This window comes from Neomonachus schauinslandi, chromosome 5 (assembly GCF_002201575.2).
Source record: "Neomonachus schauinslandi chromosome 5, ASM220157v2, whole genome shotgun sequence".
Lineage (NCBI taxonomy): Eukaryota > Metazoa > Chordata > Mammalia > Carnivora > Phocidae > Neomonachus > Neomonachus schauinslandi.
The window spans coordinates 154,244,388-154,262,125 of NC_058407.1; the positions used below are offsets into that span (position 1 = coordinate 154,244,388).

The 17,738-nt window shown below is 47.4% G+C and overlaps 1 protein-coding gene across 1 annotated transcript in view; it reads left to right on the plus strand.

The window, feature by feature from the left end:
• OTOA (otoancorin) overlaps window positions 1-17,738 on the plus strand; it is a 59,947-nt gene that overhangs the window by 21,540 nt on the left and 20,669 nt on the right. Inside the window, 9 exon segments of the mRNA XM_021686843.2 lie at window positions 1,220-1,435; window positions 3,615-3,782; window positions 4,852-4,992; window positions 7,016-7,074; window positions 7,253-7,370; window positions 10,634-10,707; window positions 13,702-13,837; window positions 15,054-15,244; window positions 16,397-16,490. Of these exon segments, the coding sequence (XP_021542518.2) occupies window positions 1,220-1,435; window positions 3,615-3,782; window positions 4,852-4,992; window positions 7,016-7,074; window positions 7,253-7,370; window positions 10,634-10,707; window positions 13,702-13,837; window positions 15,054-15,244; window positions 16,397-16,490 (1,197 nt within the window).

The following is a 17,738-nucleotide window of genomic DNA, read 5'->3' on the forward strand; positions in this document are numbered from 1 at the left end:
TGGTTGCCGGGCCTCAAACTCAGTGTCTGGTTCAGGAGGACCCGGGCAGGGCCTGAGAATCTGCATTTCTAACAAGGTTCTGGGTCATGTTGCTGGTCAAGGACCACAGTGCTTTGCGAAGCACTGCTCAAGCACATGTCTCCGTCTTACAGATGTGGAAGCTGAGCCGCTGGGAAGGAGAGCTGCAGAATTTGGAGACCCCAGAGGCTGTGACAGCTTTCTTTCATTTCACTCTGCTGCCCCCCAGTGGCCATTTCAGTATTGCCTGGTACACTGGTGTGCACATTTCTGATAGGAACATACTGTTCTACAACTTCAGGTGTGAAAACATGAACCATTCTCATTTTTGGGCACAGAGGTCATGTTGCAATGTTCTTTACTGGGAGTGGTTAGGAAACACAGTTAACTATAACTAGATAGGCATAGTATAATAAAATCATTGTTAAGGCAATCCCAGAAACGTGAAAATCTGTGTAAGACCTAAGTAAAAAATATAGAAAATCGTACTTCCACTCATGTTACAACTATGTGAAACATGCTGTAGTTTACTTATTTTTTAAAGATTTTATTTATTTATTTGAGAGAGAGAGAGAGATAATGAGCATGAGTGAGGTGTCAGGGGGTAGAGGCAGAGGGAGAAGCAGATTCCCCGCTGAGCAGGGTGCCCCACGTGGGGTTCAATCCCAGGACCCTGAGATCATGACCTAAGCCAAAATCAAGAGTCATCCCCTTAACCAGTTGAGCCACCCCGGGGCCCCTAATCATAGTTATTTTTATGAGGAGTTTCAGGCGATTTCACTTTCTTGTTACTGTTGAAAATTATTTTTACGTGGATTATATATTATCACAAAGAACACCCTGGATGTTTCATGAAAGAAAAGCAGCCATGTATATGGATGCAGAGTTCAAGGTCACAAAAAGACAACAGATGCTATGAGAGGGTGGTAGAATTATGGACAAAGTGAACAAAATTTCCTTCTGCCGCGTTTCAAGTTTGATTTAATAGCAAATTAATATTTAAATGAAGTACAAAGTTAATTTGTAGCATATCAAGGTCAAGGCCAGAGGAGGTGGTGCTCTTCATTGGGGCGACTCATTGTCTGGTCAGGGCTCCTCGGGCCAGGGTGGGGGAGGGTGTTGTGACTACCCCAGGGCGTAGGCAGAGGGAGCCACTGTGCTGCTTGTTACCCACCCTCATGCCAGCTTGCTCCCCTTCTAGCTCAAAGCCGACCTCCTGGACATCGCCACGGAGAACCAGACCCTCAATGAGACTCTGGGCTCTTTGTCAGATGCGGTTGTGGGCTTGACCCACAGTCAGCTGGAATCCCTCTCCCCCGAGGCTGTGCATGGCGCCATCTCTACCCTCAACCAGGTCTCAGGCTGGGCCAAGAGCCAGGTCATCATCTTGTCGGCCAAATACTTGGCCCATGAGAAGGTCAGTTGGAGCTTTGAACTCTTTTTTTTTAATGCTCTGAGACCCAAGGGCCAGTGACACACAATAAGGACAACCAGTCAGTACGAAGATGGTGCCAAAGAGGACTCGCTCTGCTGTTTACTAGCTGCGAGACACTGGACAATGGCTTAACTTTTTGCCTCAGTTTCTCTATTTGTAGGACGGGGATAATGATAGCGCCTCTCCTGTAGGAGGGCTGCAAGGATTCTGTGGGTCAGTACGCAGGAAGAAGTTGGAACATGTGACCTAGAGTGTGAGCTCCATGAGTGGTGGCTGTTGTGTTGTTTGCAAAGCTTGGGACCCATCCCGGGATTTCCTTGCTTGTTGTTGAGGCTGTGAACACGTCCCTCATCCTGAGATGAAAGATAATGCTATTTTATTCATTTGGGGCGGCAGGGAGGGAATTGTCCTTGCAGAAGTTCCTGTTTAGAGGGGACAGGAGACTTAGTCCATGTCCAGATGCTCCTGGGGTGGGAAATGAGTCTTTTTTTCCTGGGGAAATCATCTCTCTGCCCTGGCCTCAGTAGAAGGGGCTCCAGAGCCCTGAGCCCCTAAATATTTTGGTGTCCTGCTCTTTCTGTCTCATAGCCGTGTCCCGGGATGCAGACTAGGTCATGAGGACTGGACTGGGGACCAATTCCAAAGGGACAATAATAACATATTCATTAAGTACTTCCTGTGTGCCAGATTCGGGTCTAAGTGAGTTAATTGTTCAATGTTCTCCACAACCGTTTGAGGTCAGTTGTGTGTTATGACCTTCATTTTCCACGTCATTCATGAGGGGCACAGAGTGTGTAAGGGAATTGCCAGGGTCCCATAAAAGGGACACAGTTGGGATTGAACCCAGGATGTCTGGCTTCAGAGTCTGCTTGCTTAACTCCCATGCTGACTGCCTCCAGCATGGCACCATGGCCATGGTCCATCCATTCGTACTTTCTGACTCAAGGCCAAGGCTAGCCCATTCTCCTTGTCTCTTCTAGCCTCATGGCAACTTAGTTTGAAGGCTTGGCTGCCCTCCTCTGTTTTGACTAGGGCGCCCTGAGTTTACTTGCACAGTTCAACATGCATTTGATTTCAGGGAGCTGAGGGAGACCGTCTTGTTCCTCCCAGCCCTGGACAAAGTGACTTGTCTCTTTGGTGAAGCAATTGTTATGAAGATGCCAAGAGCTCGAGAGGTCTTGCCTTCCTTGAGGACGGTAGATACTACCCATTCTACAGAGCATAGCAGGCAACACAACTGGCTTTTTGTAGAGCTAAGGAATGAATGTTCCTGATTATATGGAAAACCATCTAGCATCTTTACTCTAAAGGAAGGAGACAAAACAAGTAGAGTTTCTGATGGGGCAGACAGCCACAATCATATTTGTCATAAAATATCAGACCCATATCCCAAAACATTTTTTTCAACTCAAAGCTTCTACATGGAGATAGATGAGCATGGGGTTTGCTGTGTCAGGGAACATCATGAGAAAATTGGGCTACCTGGGGGCCCTGTACAAGGGGGTGGGGCTAGGTAAACTGAGAGCCCCACGACCTACGTCAAGGGGCAGCTGCTGGTCAGTTCTTGCCAACTGTTGCTGATGTGGGCCTGGTATTGCCTGGTGCTCAGATTTTTTTTTTTTTTTTAAAGATTTTATTTATTTATTTGAGAGAGAGCACATGAGAGGGGGGAGGGTCAGAGGGAGAAGCAGGCTCCCCGCCGAGCAGGGAGCCCGATGCGGGACTCAATCCCGGGACTCCAGGATCATGACCTGAGCCGAAGGCAGTGGCTTAACCAACTGAGCCACCCAGGCGCCCCTTAACCTGGATTTTAATGGAAATTTCCCCCATTTCTAAATGTTGTCAGCTAGTCCAAGTTCAACACACACACAGAAGCCCATTGCCTGGCCAGCTGTGGTGCATGGGCCATGACTTTTTGATATTTGTACCGTGGCCTCGGACAGCACAGTATGCCCCGGGCAGAGCACTTGCCTCATGTGTTGTGTTTTGACATTGACTCTCTTTCCTGATGGAAGGAAGGAAGATCTGGGAGGGCAGCATGTGTCTTGCTCCCAGTCGTGCCCCTGGCACCCATCCAGATACCCGGCATGCAGTGGGGTAAGTGTCTCTCAGGTGAGAAACCAGAGTAGAACCTCATCCTCCTTGCGGCCGGTCTTCCCAGGTGCCGTCTTTCTACAGTGTCAGCCAGATGGGCGTGCTGCTGGCTGGGGTTGGCACCCGGGCCTTCTATGGCATGGATTGCAGGGACCTCTTGCAGGTCCTGAGAAGCACGGTCTCCTTGCATGTGTCCAACTTGTCACCTGCCCAGAAGCAAGGTGTCCTCAGCAAGGTGAGAGGAAGACATCGGGTCTTCAGCCATGTGGTTCACAGAGCATGTGGTTTTGGGGTTTTGTGAGTGTGCTGTGACTTTGGGCCATTGACTCAGGGCTGGGGTTAGCTGAACCTTTGGTGAGGGTATGTTCTGAACCTTCCCCTGATGGCCACTTCCCTTCTTTTCCAGAAAGAGTTTCATGCTGCATTTCTTTTCCTTCCTTCCTTCCTTCCTTCCTTCCTTCCTTCCTTCCTTCCTTCTTTCCTCCTTCCTTCCTTCCTCTCTCTCTCTTTCTGTTTTAAAGACTAATTAATTTATTTTAGAGAGAAAGAGCATGAGTGGGAGGGGCAGAGGGAAAGGAAGAGAGAATCTCAAACAGACTCTGAGCTGAGCCTGATGTGGGCCTCGAGTTCATGACCCTGAGATCAGGAACTGAGCCGAAACCACGAGACGGACAGTTAACCGACTGCACCACCGAGGCTCTCCAAGGGTCACACTATATTTCTTCCCAGACCCCGGTGCTTTCCTTAGCCAGTTGACTCTGGAGGACTTTTCTTAAATTAGGCTTCTTGATATGATAATGTTTTGAAAGTTTGTTTTTCAAATCTCAAAGTGAATTCCTGAAGTTTGCAGAGTGCTTCTGAAAGCCCCTTCCATGATTTGAAGTCACACCTATGTTCCTCTTTCTCACTTGGCAGTGGGTCTTTGGGCATCCTATTCTCTCAGACCTGCTGCGTCCCGTTGCAAAATCTGTTAGGAAATGAAACCCAAGGAGTTTGGCTTAAAATACCAACACCTTTCAGATGGCAATAGCACATCTGGTTAAAATAAAGAGTGTGGGTTCTAGAATAAGACAGACTTGTGCTTGAATCTCACTTATCAACTTTCAACCAGTTACATGCTGCCTTTTTCTCAGTTTTCTCACCTGCAGAATGGGGGTAAGGATAGTCCCCCACCTCAGAGGGTTGCTGAGCAGATATGGTGGATTTCATGGCCTCTGAAAGCACTGACACAGTGCCTGGCCCTTACCCAAAGTTCAGTGCGCCTTCTACAAGGTTGTTGTTATGTTTATCCTCACTCTTGGCAGATGATTGAAGCAGGAGATACTACCTCAGGCATTGTGGAAATACAAGGGGCTTTCTTTAAGGAGGTGTCTCTTTTTGATTTACGGAGGGAACCCGGATTTAACACTACAGTCCTAAAGGAAAAGGAGCTTCGAAGGAGTCAGGTATGACCACTAAGGATTCTGACACCAATTTGGATGTGTGTATGTTGGGGGGGAGTGGGTTCCTCACACCAACAAGGAATTCTCCAACATCATTTGAGTGTCCTATGATTCATCTCAATTCTGACACTGTCAACCTGGTGATGGCATCAGATCCCACAGGTCAAGGGTTCAGCCCTATAATCCTACACCCCCTGCCCCTCAACTTAAGATGCCAGTCACAAGTCCTCGTCGTCCCCTGTGCTTCTGACCTACCAGCTATAGATCGAAGGTTCCAATGACCACCCTGCCCTACTTTGGTTTGATTAACTTGGTCGAGCGCTCACAGAACTCAGAGAAACATTTTACTTATTAGATCACTGCTTTATCATAAAAGGATATAACTCAGGAACAGCCAGAAGGAAGAGAAGCATGAGACAAGGTGTGGGGAATGGGTGCAGAGCTTCCACGGCCCCTCCAGATGCGCCACCCTCCCAGCACCTACACCTGTTCACCAACGGGAGGCTCTCTGAACTGGGTGCTTTTGGGTTTTTATGGAGGCTTTATCACGTAGGCATGCTTGATGAAATCATTGGCTGTTAGTGATTGATTCAGCATGCAGTCCTTCTCCCCTCCCTGGAGGTCCACGGTGGGACTGAAAGTTCCAACCCTCCACTCACGAGTTTGGTTCTTCCAGCAACATCCCTCCACCCTCAGGTGCTTTCCAAAAGTCATTCATTAACATGAGAAAAGACACCTTGATTGCTTTCCCCACTTAGGATATTCCTAGGGTTTTAGGAGCTGGTGCCAGAAAAGGGGATAAGAACAAATATAGATTTCTTATTGTAAATCACAATATCACAGCCATGATGCCCAGATCGCTCCTGGATTTCTGACTCTCTGCCTTGTGGGAAAGCTCTGTTTTAAGGTTAATTTGGTAAAAGAAATTTATTTCTGTGTGATTACACTCAGGGGGCAGAACAGCATAGTGTTAAGAAGTTGGACAAGACCTGAGCATGAATTTGGGTGCTGCCATTTATTAACTTTGGGGGAGCCACTTCTTGCTCAGCCTCAGTTTTCTCAGTGTGAAATGGGGATAGTTTCTTTTTTTTTTTTAATGATTTATTTATTTATTTTAGAGATTGAGAGAGAGAGAGCACGCGTGCACCTGCTGAGGGGTGGAGTGTGGTGAGGAGGGGCGGAGGGAGAGGGAGGGAGAGAACCTTAGCGATGGGGAAGACTGGGGTGGGGTAGGGTTCCAGAACTTGATCCTGCACCTGAGGACATGTCTGGGGCCACACACAGAGCTTCGGGAGCTTACCTCCCTAGCTGTTCCTTTCTCTTGGGCCTGGCTGTCACGTCACAGATGCCTCTGCCTAACGATGGCTCATAATTTATTACGTTTGGGGAATTATGTTCAAGGTTTCAGAGTCTATAAAATAGATGAATGTCATACTTGATCGCATCTGCAAGTTAGGTGTTCTGTAAAATTATGTTCCTTAAAACAAATGGCTCCCCTGCCTACTAGGTATTGTTCTTCTAGAGTGCCCATCTGGGATGGTGGGAGGGCAGTGCATGCTGCAAGCAGGAGTTACTTTATTGATGGTACTTTCTAGCCCGTCCTGGTCTATTCATCCATCTTCTCTTTTGCTTCCTGGGAGCTAGCAGGGGGGCACGGACCGAGGGGCTGTGGAGGGTCCCCAGCTGATCAGCAGCTTCACAAAGCATAGGAAGTAAACCTCCAGCCTTGCTGCCTGACGGCTTTGCTCCTCATTTGTGTTCTAGAGCATGGGCGATCCTCCAGGTGTGAGAGCATGCATTCTGCAATCACTCTGACACCAGTTCAAATCCCAGCTCTACCACCTAGCAGTTGTGTGGGCCTGGGTGAATAACATAGCCTGTTAAGCCTCCATTTCCCCATCTGTAAAATGGGATCATAGTGTGTCTTCCCCATAGGGCTTCATGGTGCTGGGCACACACTGCGCTCCTCACGGTGAGTGAGTGAGTGAGTGCTCCATCCATACTGGCAACCATTCTCTTCCCTCAGGCCTTATTCCTGTATGAGCTTCTGTCAAAGTCGACCAGAAGGCCCGAGGAGCTCCTGAGGTAGGCAAGTATACTTGGCCTGAGGGCTGACGAGCCCTTTGGAGCCTAATTTCCCAGGAAGGAGAGTTGGACAGTCCAGTCTGTAGCCTGTGCCCATCAGACCTGCTTTCTCTTACCCCTTCTTTCCTCTCCCCTCCCCACCCCCTTCTTCTCCTGGGTCCCTTGTTCTGTTTTCCAGCACAGGGCAGCTGGTCAAAGGCGTGACGTGCTCCCACATTGATGCCATGAGTGCGGACTCCTTTCTGGCCCATTTCCACTATTTTGAGAACAACCTCTCCCTGCTCTCACCCTATCAGGTACCATTACAGCACATTCGAGCTTCTGATTCTCTCTCCCTGACTGGATTGACTATGGCAGCTTAAGATATTTGTGCCAGGATTATTCCCATGTAAGTGATGATGTGGGGCCAAATATTGAGCCAGGTTTTCTCCAGTTTCTTTTTTATCCTTTTTTTTAAAAGATTTTATTTATTTATTTATTTATTTATTTATTTATTTATTTATTTATTTATTTGACAGAGAGAGACACAGCGAGAGAGGGAACACAAGCAGGGGGAGCGGGAGAGGGAGTAGCAGGCTTCCCGCAGAGCAGGGAGCCCGATGCGGGGCTTGATCCCAGGACCCTGGGATCATGACCTGAGCCGAAGGCAGACGCCTAATGACTGAACCACCCAGGTGCCCCTAAACCTTTTATTTTTTTAAAGATTTTATTTATTTATTTGACAGAGAGAGACACAGCGAGAGAGGGAACACAAGCAGGGGGAGTGGGAGAGGGAGAAGCAGGCTTCCCGCTGAGCAGGGAGCCCGATGCGGGGCTGGATCCCAGGATCCTGGGATCATGACCTGAGCTGAAGGCAGACGCTTAACGACTGAGCCACCCAGGCACCCCTCTGGTTTCTTTTTTAAAAGCTCCAGATACCCCGGTCTCTACAGCCAGAGCTTCACCAGATTGGTTATTCTAAACTCAGATCTAAACTCAGATAAAATACAGTTGTAGGGTATACTGTTTGGCATGTTCGTAATTATGTTCTGAGACTGAAGGTCATTTCCCTCCTTCCTGTCCTTTCCAGAGGTAGCCTGGAATGGGAACAGTACTTTAAGAAGAGTATTTTCTTCTTCATTTAATACTTCATTTTCCAAATGGTTAGGGAGACTCTTTATCCTTTTGGGGAGATCAGAGGCGGAAACTGACTTTTCACTGGATAAAAGCAAGTAAAATCGGGCCTTGGGAACAGTGTTTGGACTTGGGAGTCTAAACTTTTGGTGGGACAGAGTCCTGAGAGGGTGAGCAGGCGGATATACAAGGCATCTGCCCAACTCTGGCCTGGCGTGTTGTAGATATGAATAAAAAGTTTCCAAATAATGAATTCTTTCCCTGAGAGCCAGGAAATAAGCTTAAAGCTTGGTGTATAATCCAAGGCCATTAGAGGAATAGGCAAAATTTTCACAAAGCCCTGTCATTCCCTTGCATTCAGTCAGTGGTTCCCCAATTTGAGTATCAGCATTGCCTGGAACGCCGGGGTTGTTTGATGGGTATTAAGTTTCAGTTTTGCTAGATGAATACATTCTAGAAATCTGCTGTGCAACACAGTGCCTATCATTAACAATGTGGTATTGTGTACTTCAGAATTTGTTAAGAGGGTAGATCTCATGTTAAGTGCTCTTACCACAAAAACAAAAAACAAAACGGAATAAAGGAAACTCTGGGAGGTGTTGGATGTGTCTATTACCTTGATTGTGTAATGGTATCCTGGGTGTTTGCCTATGTCCAAACTTATCAAAGTGTACGCATTATACATGCAGGTCTTTGCATATCAAAATACCTCAATAAAGCTGTTAAAAAAAAACCCCACGGATGAAAAAACAACAACACAGATTGCAGAGCCTCACTTGCAATTTCTGGGGTGAAGCCTGATAATTGACATTTATAAAAGTTCCCTGGTAAGAACTATTGAACTGTATTAAAAGTCTTGCCCAGGCAGGGAGGAAAGCCAATTATTTCGGTAACCTGGACCCTGGCATGGCGGTCTCCTTTATACTCATCAAACTGATCCAGTGGGTGGAGGTCAGACCTGCTTTGAGGAAGACCTCCATGTTCAAGGAGGAAGAATTGTTCCAACAAAGCTCCTTACATAGAATCCCTCAATGCTCAGGAGCTTCAAATACCAGTTAATTAGAAAATTTGCCTTTGTTGTTTACACTTTTGCTGAAAACACATAATTATTATTAAAGAATAAAACAATATAGAGAGAGTAAAATTTCCCCAAATTTCCCCTGGAGCAGTGATTCTCGGAGAACTACTTGGCCATATCTGGGGACACTTTTGGTTGTCACTCCTGGGGGAGATGCATCTAGTGAGTAGAGGCCAAGGATGCTGCTCACTTCCTACAATGCAGAGGACAGCCCCACAACAAAGGGTTTTCCAACCCAAAATCTCAAAGGTGCTGAGATTTAGAGTCCCTCTTTTTTTTTTTTAAAGATTTTATTTATTTATTTGAGAGAGAGAGAGGGAGTGTTCTAGCGTTGGGGAGGGACAGAGGGACAAGCAGACTCGCCACTGAGTGGGGAGCCCGATGCGGGGCTCGATCCCAGGACCCTGAGGTCATGACCTGAGCCGAAGTCAGATGCTTTACTAACTGAGCCACCCAGGCGCCCTGAGAATCTCTCTTAAGGTAACCACGAAGAAAAGTTTGCTATCGACTTTGTGAGTTTTTTTTTGTCTATAAAACGTATTTACGTGTAATTTAAAAAACACAAATGAGTTCATACTATATACATTGTTCTATTTAACTTTATAGCACAGGGGTGTGTGTGTGTGTGCGCACGTATATACATAAATAGGTCATGGCCATCATTCCATGTTAATAGATATAAATCTACCTTTTGAAACAAAATAGTTGCGTAGCATTCAGTTGTATGGATATACCGTAACTTACCTAACCAATCCCAGACCAAGGGACAGTGACATTATAGCTCTGTTAAAAGGTAAACCTAGGCATATTAAAAATTTTGAGAGTTTTTCTGAGCAAAAATCGATTGGAATCGGGCAGCGCTGAACCAGAAGTGGTTTAGAGTGCCCTGCAGGGGAAAAGACATATACAGAGAAAGTGCAGATGCAGAGAAAGAAATTATTTGACTGGCTATAGCTTAAAGCCTAGTTGACTCTTGGTGATTGGTTGTCGTCGGTGTTTTGATTTCATAACCTTGAGGCATTTATAGACTTTGATTTTGGTGTGCTTACATAGGGCTCCCTGTCATTAGGGCCACTTCGGTCTAATGGCCTCCTTGTTTAATTAATTTAACATCTCACTTTCTTGCAGTTATAAACAAAACAAGGTGAGCATTCTCAGACTTAAATTTTTGTGCTCGCCTTGTGATCGCCTCAGTGTCCTCATCCCTAAACTGGGCACAGTAGTGGTACCTACATCGTAGGGTGTTCTCTTAAATAATAAGTAAACATATATAGAGCACTTAGAACAGTGCCTGGCCCAGAGAAAGCACAGTTTTGTTTGCTCTTATGATTATTGGACTAAATTCCTAGAATTGCTTTAATCTTTCAGGTTAATTGTTTGGCGTGGAAATACTGGGAGGTCTCCAGATCCTCTATGCCACCTTTCCTCTTGACTGCACTCCCGTAAGTGAACATTGGCTCCCCTCTCTGGCCCAACAATGAGATTGGTGGGAGTCATCCAAGTCATCTCACCCCCGGCTTTTTGTGAGGAGCCGGAGTGGAGAGTGCCTTCCAGAATTAAGCCCTTGTGAACCAGGATTTAAATTCTGAACCCCACATAGATATTTCAGACAGAGTCTCTTGCCTTTTTTTTTTTTCCTTGTTATTTAAAAACCAAAGCCAAAGCGATCCAAGCCCGAGTGAGTGCCGGTGAAGCAGGTCCCATCTGGGCTGGCCTCCCAGCTGTGCCCAGGCTCCAGGGTGATCAGGGCTGATGTGAGTCGTGGGAATTTCTCCGGGTATGTGTGGGCATTCAGGCCTGGGAGGGGGAGCCCTGCTTTTTCAAACACAATCTGGACACTCTTTTTCTCTTTATTTCCCTTTTCCTTCTCTTGCTGTTAATTGTCTTCATTTATTAAAAAAAAAAATTTACTGAATGTTTACTATGTACTTGTTCTCAAAGATAATTTATTTTTCCCCTTATAAGAGCTTACAGTCTCTGGGAGGGGGAATATACAAGCATGAAGCCATTTATAATGTCAAGTTGATACTTGGTTGAAAGTGATAAGAGCCTTAACTCAAACTGGCTTAAGCAATAAAAGTCAGTTTTGGTTCAGGTAACTGGAAACTCCAGGAATAGACTTCAGGCATGACTGGATCCAGGGGCTGAGTGGTCAGCTATCTGTCTTTTGGCCCAGCTTTCCTCTGTAGGCTTCTGTGTCAGGCATCTTCTTTCTCTGTAGTGGTCTCTGGCCAATTCAAGGCTATATCCTCCTGGTTAAAAGACTTTTTTTCCCCATCCTTCTCAGTAAGTCGTGGGTTTGACTGGGGTTGTGGCAGATGGATAACTCTGACTGGCTTAGTTTGGTATTGTACCCCTGGAGCTGAGAGTGAAGTGGGGTCCACCCCAAACCACAAGGACTTCAAGTGAAGGGGGTGATTCTCCAAGAAAGCCAGATGCTGTTACCATGGGAAAGGGTGATGGGTAGAGGGCACAGAGGGGGGTGTGACTCTTTCAGACTGGAGAGCTGGAGGAGACTAAACTAAAAGTCAGAGAATGAGCTGGGGTTTCAGAGTTCAAGATGGACACTCCAGGCTGGGGCACAAGGAATGTTTGGTCCAGCAGTGGGCAAGGGAAGCAAAGGGTGTGTATCTGCAGAGTAGCTGGGGGACAGAATGCCAGAGAAGTAAGGGACAGTGAAATCAGGGAAGGTTTGTATGACACCATGAGGGTTTCACCTGTATTCTGGGCACAGATCCTCAGATTTATGTTTCAGAGAGATCATTACATCTTTCCACATAGTGGACAGAATGCAGGGAACCTGGCCGGAAGGAGGGAGACATGGAAGCTTATTTCTAGAGCCTGGACCTTGGCATGGCTCTCTCCTTCCACTCATCCACATCTCAGCTTAAATACCTGTGTCTTAGAACGGTCTCCCCAGCTGTCCTCTCCATCATTCTCCATTGCAGAGCCATTTTGTTTTCTTCCTTACATTTATCACTGGCTGAAATGACCTGTTTTATTCACTGGTTTCTCTTGTCTTTACCTTACTAGAATGAAGCATCCTGAGAACAGGGACCTGCCCCTCACCTAGCGTTCACGGTTGTAGCTGTTGCCCATTACAGTTCCTGGCATGCAGCAGATATTTGCTGAATGAATGAAGAGATAAATAAGATAGCAGTCCTGTGAATGGAGAGGCAAGAACAGATCTGAGTAATATTAAGCTGGTAGCAATGACAGATTTGGGCATAAAGGGAAAAAGACACATGGGCTGGTGTAGAGGAGGAAGAACATGTAGAATTTGGGTTTGGAACAGTCTAGTGGTCATGATGAGTAGGCCATGTGGGTCTAGAGCAGTCTTTCTCAACCTCTGTTTCATTATTGCCTCCCTAAAGGGAACAATTTAATTTCTCCTGAATGAGAGAATTTACCAGGAATAAGATTTTGTTGAATAGGATTGAGCTTTAGTTAGTCACAAATCATTGTAATAACTAAGATTTTTTTTTTCCCCGCTGTCTCTACCTGAACCAGTTTTTCCCCCTAGGGGGCCATATTGCCTCTGTTAAGAATACATGGCCAAGAGTTTGGGGGGGGGGTTGTTCTGGACTGGAGATGCCAGAATCGGGTGCCATTTCTTTTACTTTTTCCTGCTCTCTCCTTGTCTTTCTTTCTCACTTTCTATTTTATTCTCTATGTTCTTTATCTCTTACTTCTACTTTTTCTTTCTTTCTTTTTTTTTTTTTAAGATTTTATTTATTTGAGAGAGCCAGAGAGCACAAGCAGGGGGAGCAGCAGAGGCAGAGGGAGAAGTAGGCTCCCGCTGAGCCGGAAACCCGATGCGGGGCTCGATCCCAGGACCCTGGGATCATGACCTGAGCCGCAGGCAGACACTCAACCAACTGAGCCACCCAGGCAGGCGTCCTTACCTTTTTCTTTCTCTTCCTCTCCCCTCAACCAGTCCATCAGGCAACATATGTTTTTTGTTTTTGTTTTTTTTAAGATTTTATTTATTTATTTGACAGAGACACAGCGACAGAGGGAACACAACAAGCAGGGGGAGTGGGAGAGGGAGAAGCAGGCTCCCTGCTGAGCAGGGAGCCCCATGCGGGGCTCAATCCCACGACCCTGGGATCATGACTGGGAATGAAGGCAGAGGATTAAGGACTGAGCCACCCAGGCGCCCCTCAACATATGTTTACGGAGACCCCATTCTCTGATTGATGCTACTTGGGCGTAGAAGAGAGGCAGGATAGGACGTCTGTTTCCCTGCCCACAGAAGAGGGGCATGGTGGGTGGGAGGCTTGCTCCATCCCAAGAGGAGCCACAACATCCCTGGGGTGAACAAACATTTATAGAACAGCCCTGGGCTAAGCTCTTGGGCATGTGGAGGCTGATTTCAGGGGCAAATGCAGAGCTGCCATTGTTTTCCTCCTCTCATTCTCCCCGTCTCTTTCCAGGGCTCACTACCTGGCTTCTGTCCCAGCTTCCCAGTGTGTGCCCTTTCTGATCAGCCTGGGGAAGAGTCAGTTGGACTCCTTGGTTTTAGATTCCCACAAAAAGAATTCAGTCCTTAGGAAGGTACAGCAGTGCCTGGTAAGGAAACTCTTCCTGGGTGACACTTTCCCTGATACTCTTTCCTCTCTGGGTGTCTATGGCTATCCTGGGGAGCCCTCGGGGGATCTGGCTGGGACCTTGAGCTTGTGGTGATGGCCAAAAGTCTGACTTGTGGGTCTCAAAGCTGGCCCTGGGACCCCGGGTGGGGCAATCTTGGCCACCGGTTCTGAGGACTGCCATCCTGGGGCTTGAATGATGGGAGGCTGCTCTGGGGGACTAGAAAGATCACAGTACACAGTCTGGGATGTAGGCTGGCCTCTGGCAGTGGTTGGTTATGTGGCTTCCAGCAAGTTATTCCCCTCCTTGAGCCTCAGTCTTCTCATCCCTAAGATGGATGCAAGAGCACTTCCTGCACGGTTATTGAGGGCATGAAATAGGCAATAAATTGTTCAATGCCAAGGCCCAAACGGCACACTGTCTGAGTGTGAACCCTAGGCTTGCCACTGGCTGGCAGTTTCTTTATCTTTAAAAAGTGGGTGATATTAGAACTTATCTCTTATAGTTACTTTGAAGATGAAGATTAGGACGTGTAAGCTCTTAGAACACTGCCTGGCATGTATTAAACACTCAAATGTTATCTCCTTTTGTCACTGGGGAAAGAGCTTTAGAGGCTTTCAAGTCCCATACAGATTTTTTTTTTTTAAAGATTTTATTTATTTATTTGACAGAGAGAGACACAGCGAGAGCAGGAACACAAGCAGGGGGAGTGGGAGAGGGAGAAGTAGGCTTCCCACTGAGCAGGGAGCCCGATGCGGGGCTCGATCCCAGGTCTCTGGGATCATGACCTGAGCTGAAGGCAGCCGCTTAACGACTGAGCCACCCAGGTGCCCCCAAGTCCCATACAGATTTTGAAGTGCTATTTTTATTCCTGCTGTAGTATTATTAGTATGGTCGTTGAACTCTGGGGTGTCCTCAGAGCAATGGCACCAACGATGACGTCAGTCCTCATTTATGGAGTGTTCACCGCGTGCCAAGTCTTCTGCCCACACCAGCTCCTTGGTGGGGCCTCCTAGACTTCCGAGGCCTGCCTCCCTGGGGTAAAATCAGACCCCGTGCTGCTCTCTTCTAGTCCATGGTAGGGTGGGTGATTCAGGTCCTAGAACCTTTACGAGGTTGGGGATCGGGATGTGTTGTGGAGGGGTCACGATCTTGAGCCCTGCTGGATCTTCCCATCAGCTCCGCTTGTCGGTTTCAGAACAACTCCACTGCTGACGAGTACGCGGTAGACATCATGGGCAAACTGCTCTGCCACTTGCCGGCAGCCGTCCTCCACCGCGGTGTCTCTGCCCCGGCCTGGGCCACAGCCCTGCACGGACTCAGAGACTGCCCAGACCTCAGCCCCGAGCAGAAGGCTGCCGTGAGGCTCAGGCTCCTGGAACAGCGCGGGTGAGGAGGGGCCAGGCTCGGCCCCGGGGGGTGGGGAGGGTGGGGGGCTGAGCGCTGCACAAGGGGCGCTGAACCCTGGTGCTCCTGCCCTCCAAACAAGAGAGTCTCCGGCTTAGGACAAGGTTAGCCGCTTTCGTTTATTCTAGAAATGTGACCTTTCTTTTTTGGGCCTCAGATGCCCTGTGAAGTGAGGACAGTAGCTGCTCTGCAGGCCTCCGTGATTGTCACCAGTATGTCTTGGCACATTTAAGGACAGGAGTTTTGAAAAGATGGCACTTTACGAATGCAAGGAGGTGCATCCTTATTCTTGGGTAATAACAACAACAAACAGTAACAATAACGCAGATGATCAAAGCATTGTCAGCTCTGGGTCCGGGGCAGCTCTGGGCGGGGGAGGGGACGGACACAGAACTGTTTTTCTCGGGTAGAGTCTTCTCAAGTTGGGGCGGGTATTTGAGTAGGACCTAGCCATCAGTCAGCGGTTAAAGACAGCAGATGTTTCTGGAGTAATTACTCTGTCCCAGGCACATGGGACATGGACTGGAGAGGCCAACTCCTTGGGTTCAAGTTTTGTGTACGCGGTGGTACACTCTATTGTCTATGTGACCTGGGAAAAGCTACTTGATCTTTTGGCACTTTAATTTCTACATCTGTAGAATGGGGACAGTAATGGAAGAGGAAGGACAGGCTGTGCTGTTAGTGCCAGAAGTTCAACAATTCAAGCTAAAAAAGAAGTGGGAGTTTATTGAGTTCAGAAACAGAATGTAATGGAAAACTCCAGGGCTATACTTCAGGCCTGACTGGATCCAGAGGCTCAAGTGATGTTGTCGGGAATATGCTCCTCCCAGCCCTCAGCTCTGTGTTCCTTGGTGTGGCCTCTATTCTCCCCACCTGGTAATGGGAACAACTTCCAGTATTCTCTTTACTGCCAGAGATACCAGCAGGAAGAGGGCTTCTCCAGTAGTTCCAACAACATTCCCAAGGGTGACCTGGTGTCCTGTATGTGCTATCCTGCATCACATGCCTGTTCTCTTGGTCAGGGAAGTGGGACTTGCCCAGGTATGAAGTTGGGCTGTTCCTGCAAGAAAAGGATGCTGGGAGACAGAGAAAACAGCACGGTGTTTCAGATGACTGCTTATCCTCTTTTCCTAGACTTCCCCAGAACTGGACGGCCGAGACGACAAAGGACTTGGGACCCTTTCTAGTACTTTTTTCAGGAGACGAATTAAGCTCTATTGCCACAAAGGTACCTCTCTGTTCCATTTTTGGAAGGCTGAAGGGGTTTGAAGGGGAGAGAAAGTGTGGTCAGTTATATACCCCCTTGGGTTTACTGCCTGTTTGCTTTCTGGAACCTTCTTCCCTGCCTCAAAGGGCTCAGATGTTTCCAGCTCTGCTCCAGGATGCCCAAGGTTTGGGAAAAGGGAGTGAGACAGCAGCGAAACCAACTCTGGGCTTTTCACATGGCCCTCCGTCCGGGCAGACGTGCCCAGACTGGGAGCTGTAGGTCATTTACCACCCTGCTGTCTGTGTGCTCCCCACATGCGTGCCTGTTTGAGGGCTAACATTCAGCAGTGCCGTATACACATGCACACGTATGTCCAGTGTGTGCAATCCCACGTGCAAACACATTTAATCAAAAACCAAATCCTTATGGAGCATTGCCTTTGGGCACACACTTTGCTTGGAGCAACTCTCCAGAAGTTAGACAGCGTAGTCCAAGAGCTGTGCCAAACAGGTACAAATTTGTCATCGTTTTGCTGTATAATCAAGCCACATGATCTCATTGGCATGCAACAATAAGTATTAATTTCTTGAGGACTGGTCTGTGGGTCACCGGGACTGCTCTGCTTCCAGAGTCTGCTTCTGGGGCTCAGGCTACCTGGCGCTTGTTCTTCACGCCATGGAGGTCTGAAACTCCAGAGGAGTTTTGAAAATGACCTGGGAAGGTCATTTTCCATTGGCCAAAGCAAGTCACATGGCCAAGCTCAACCTCAGAGGGGCAGGAAGTAGTCTCCTTCATGCAGAAGTGGAGAGTGGGGAGGGAGTAAGTATTTGCTGGACGAGACTCAGATGGACTGCAAGGCACATCCACACACTCTCATCCCCATACGTGCACGTGCAAGATGTACATTGTCACACGTGCTCAGCAGAACCTGAACACAGAGCGTGTCACCCAGGTTCACACACAGCGTACATTCCAGTGTCCAGGCATGGTAAAATCGTCTTCTGGGGTGTCCATATGGTCATAAGTAGCGGATGCATGTATATTATATACTTACCTGATCTTCTAAAGATCAACTTTTGAAATTGAAAAAGATTTATCTCAATACGGTTAAATCTCAGAAACAGCGCAGGGTTAAAAAAGGTGAGTTGCAAAAGAGTACATATAGTAGGATACTAAATAAGTGAACAAATATTAGTTAAATTAAAAATTTTTTTCACTATGAAAATGCTTTAATGGTGGTGGGGTTTTTTTTATCATGAAAATAGTTAC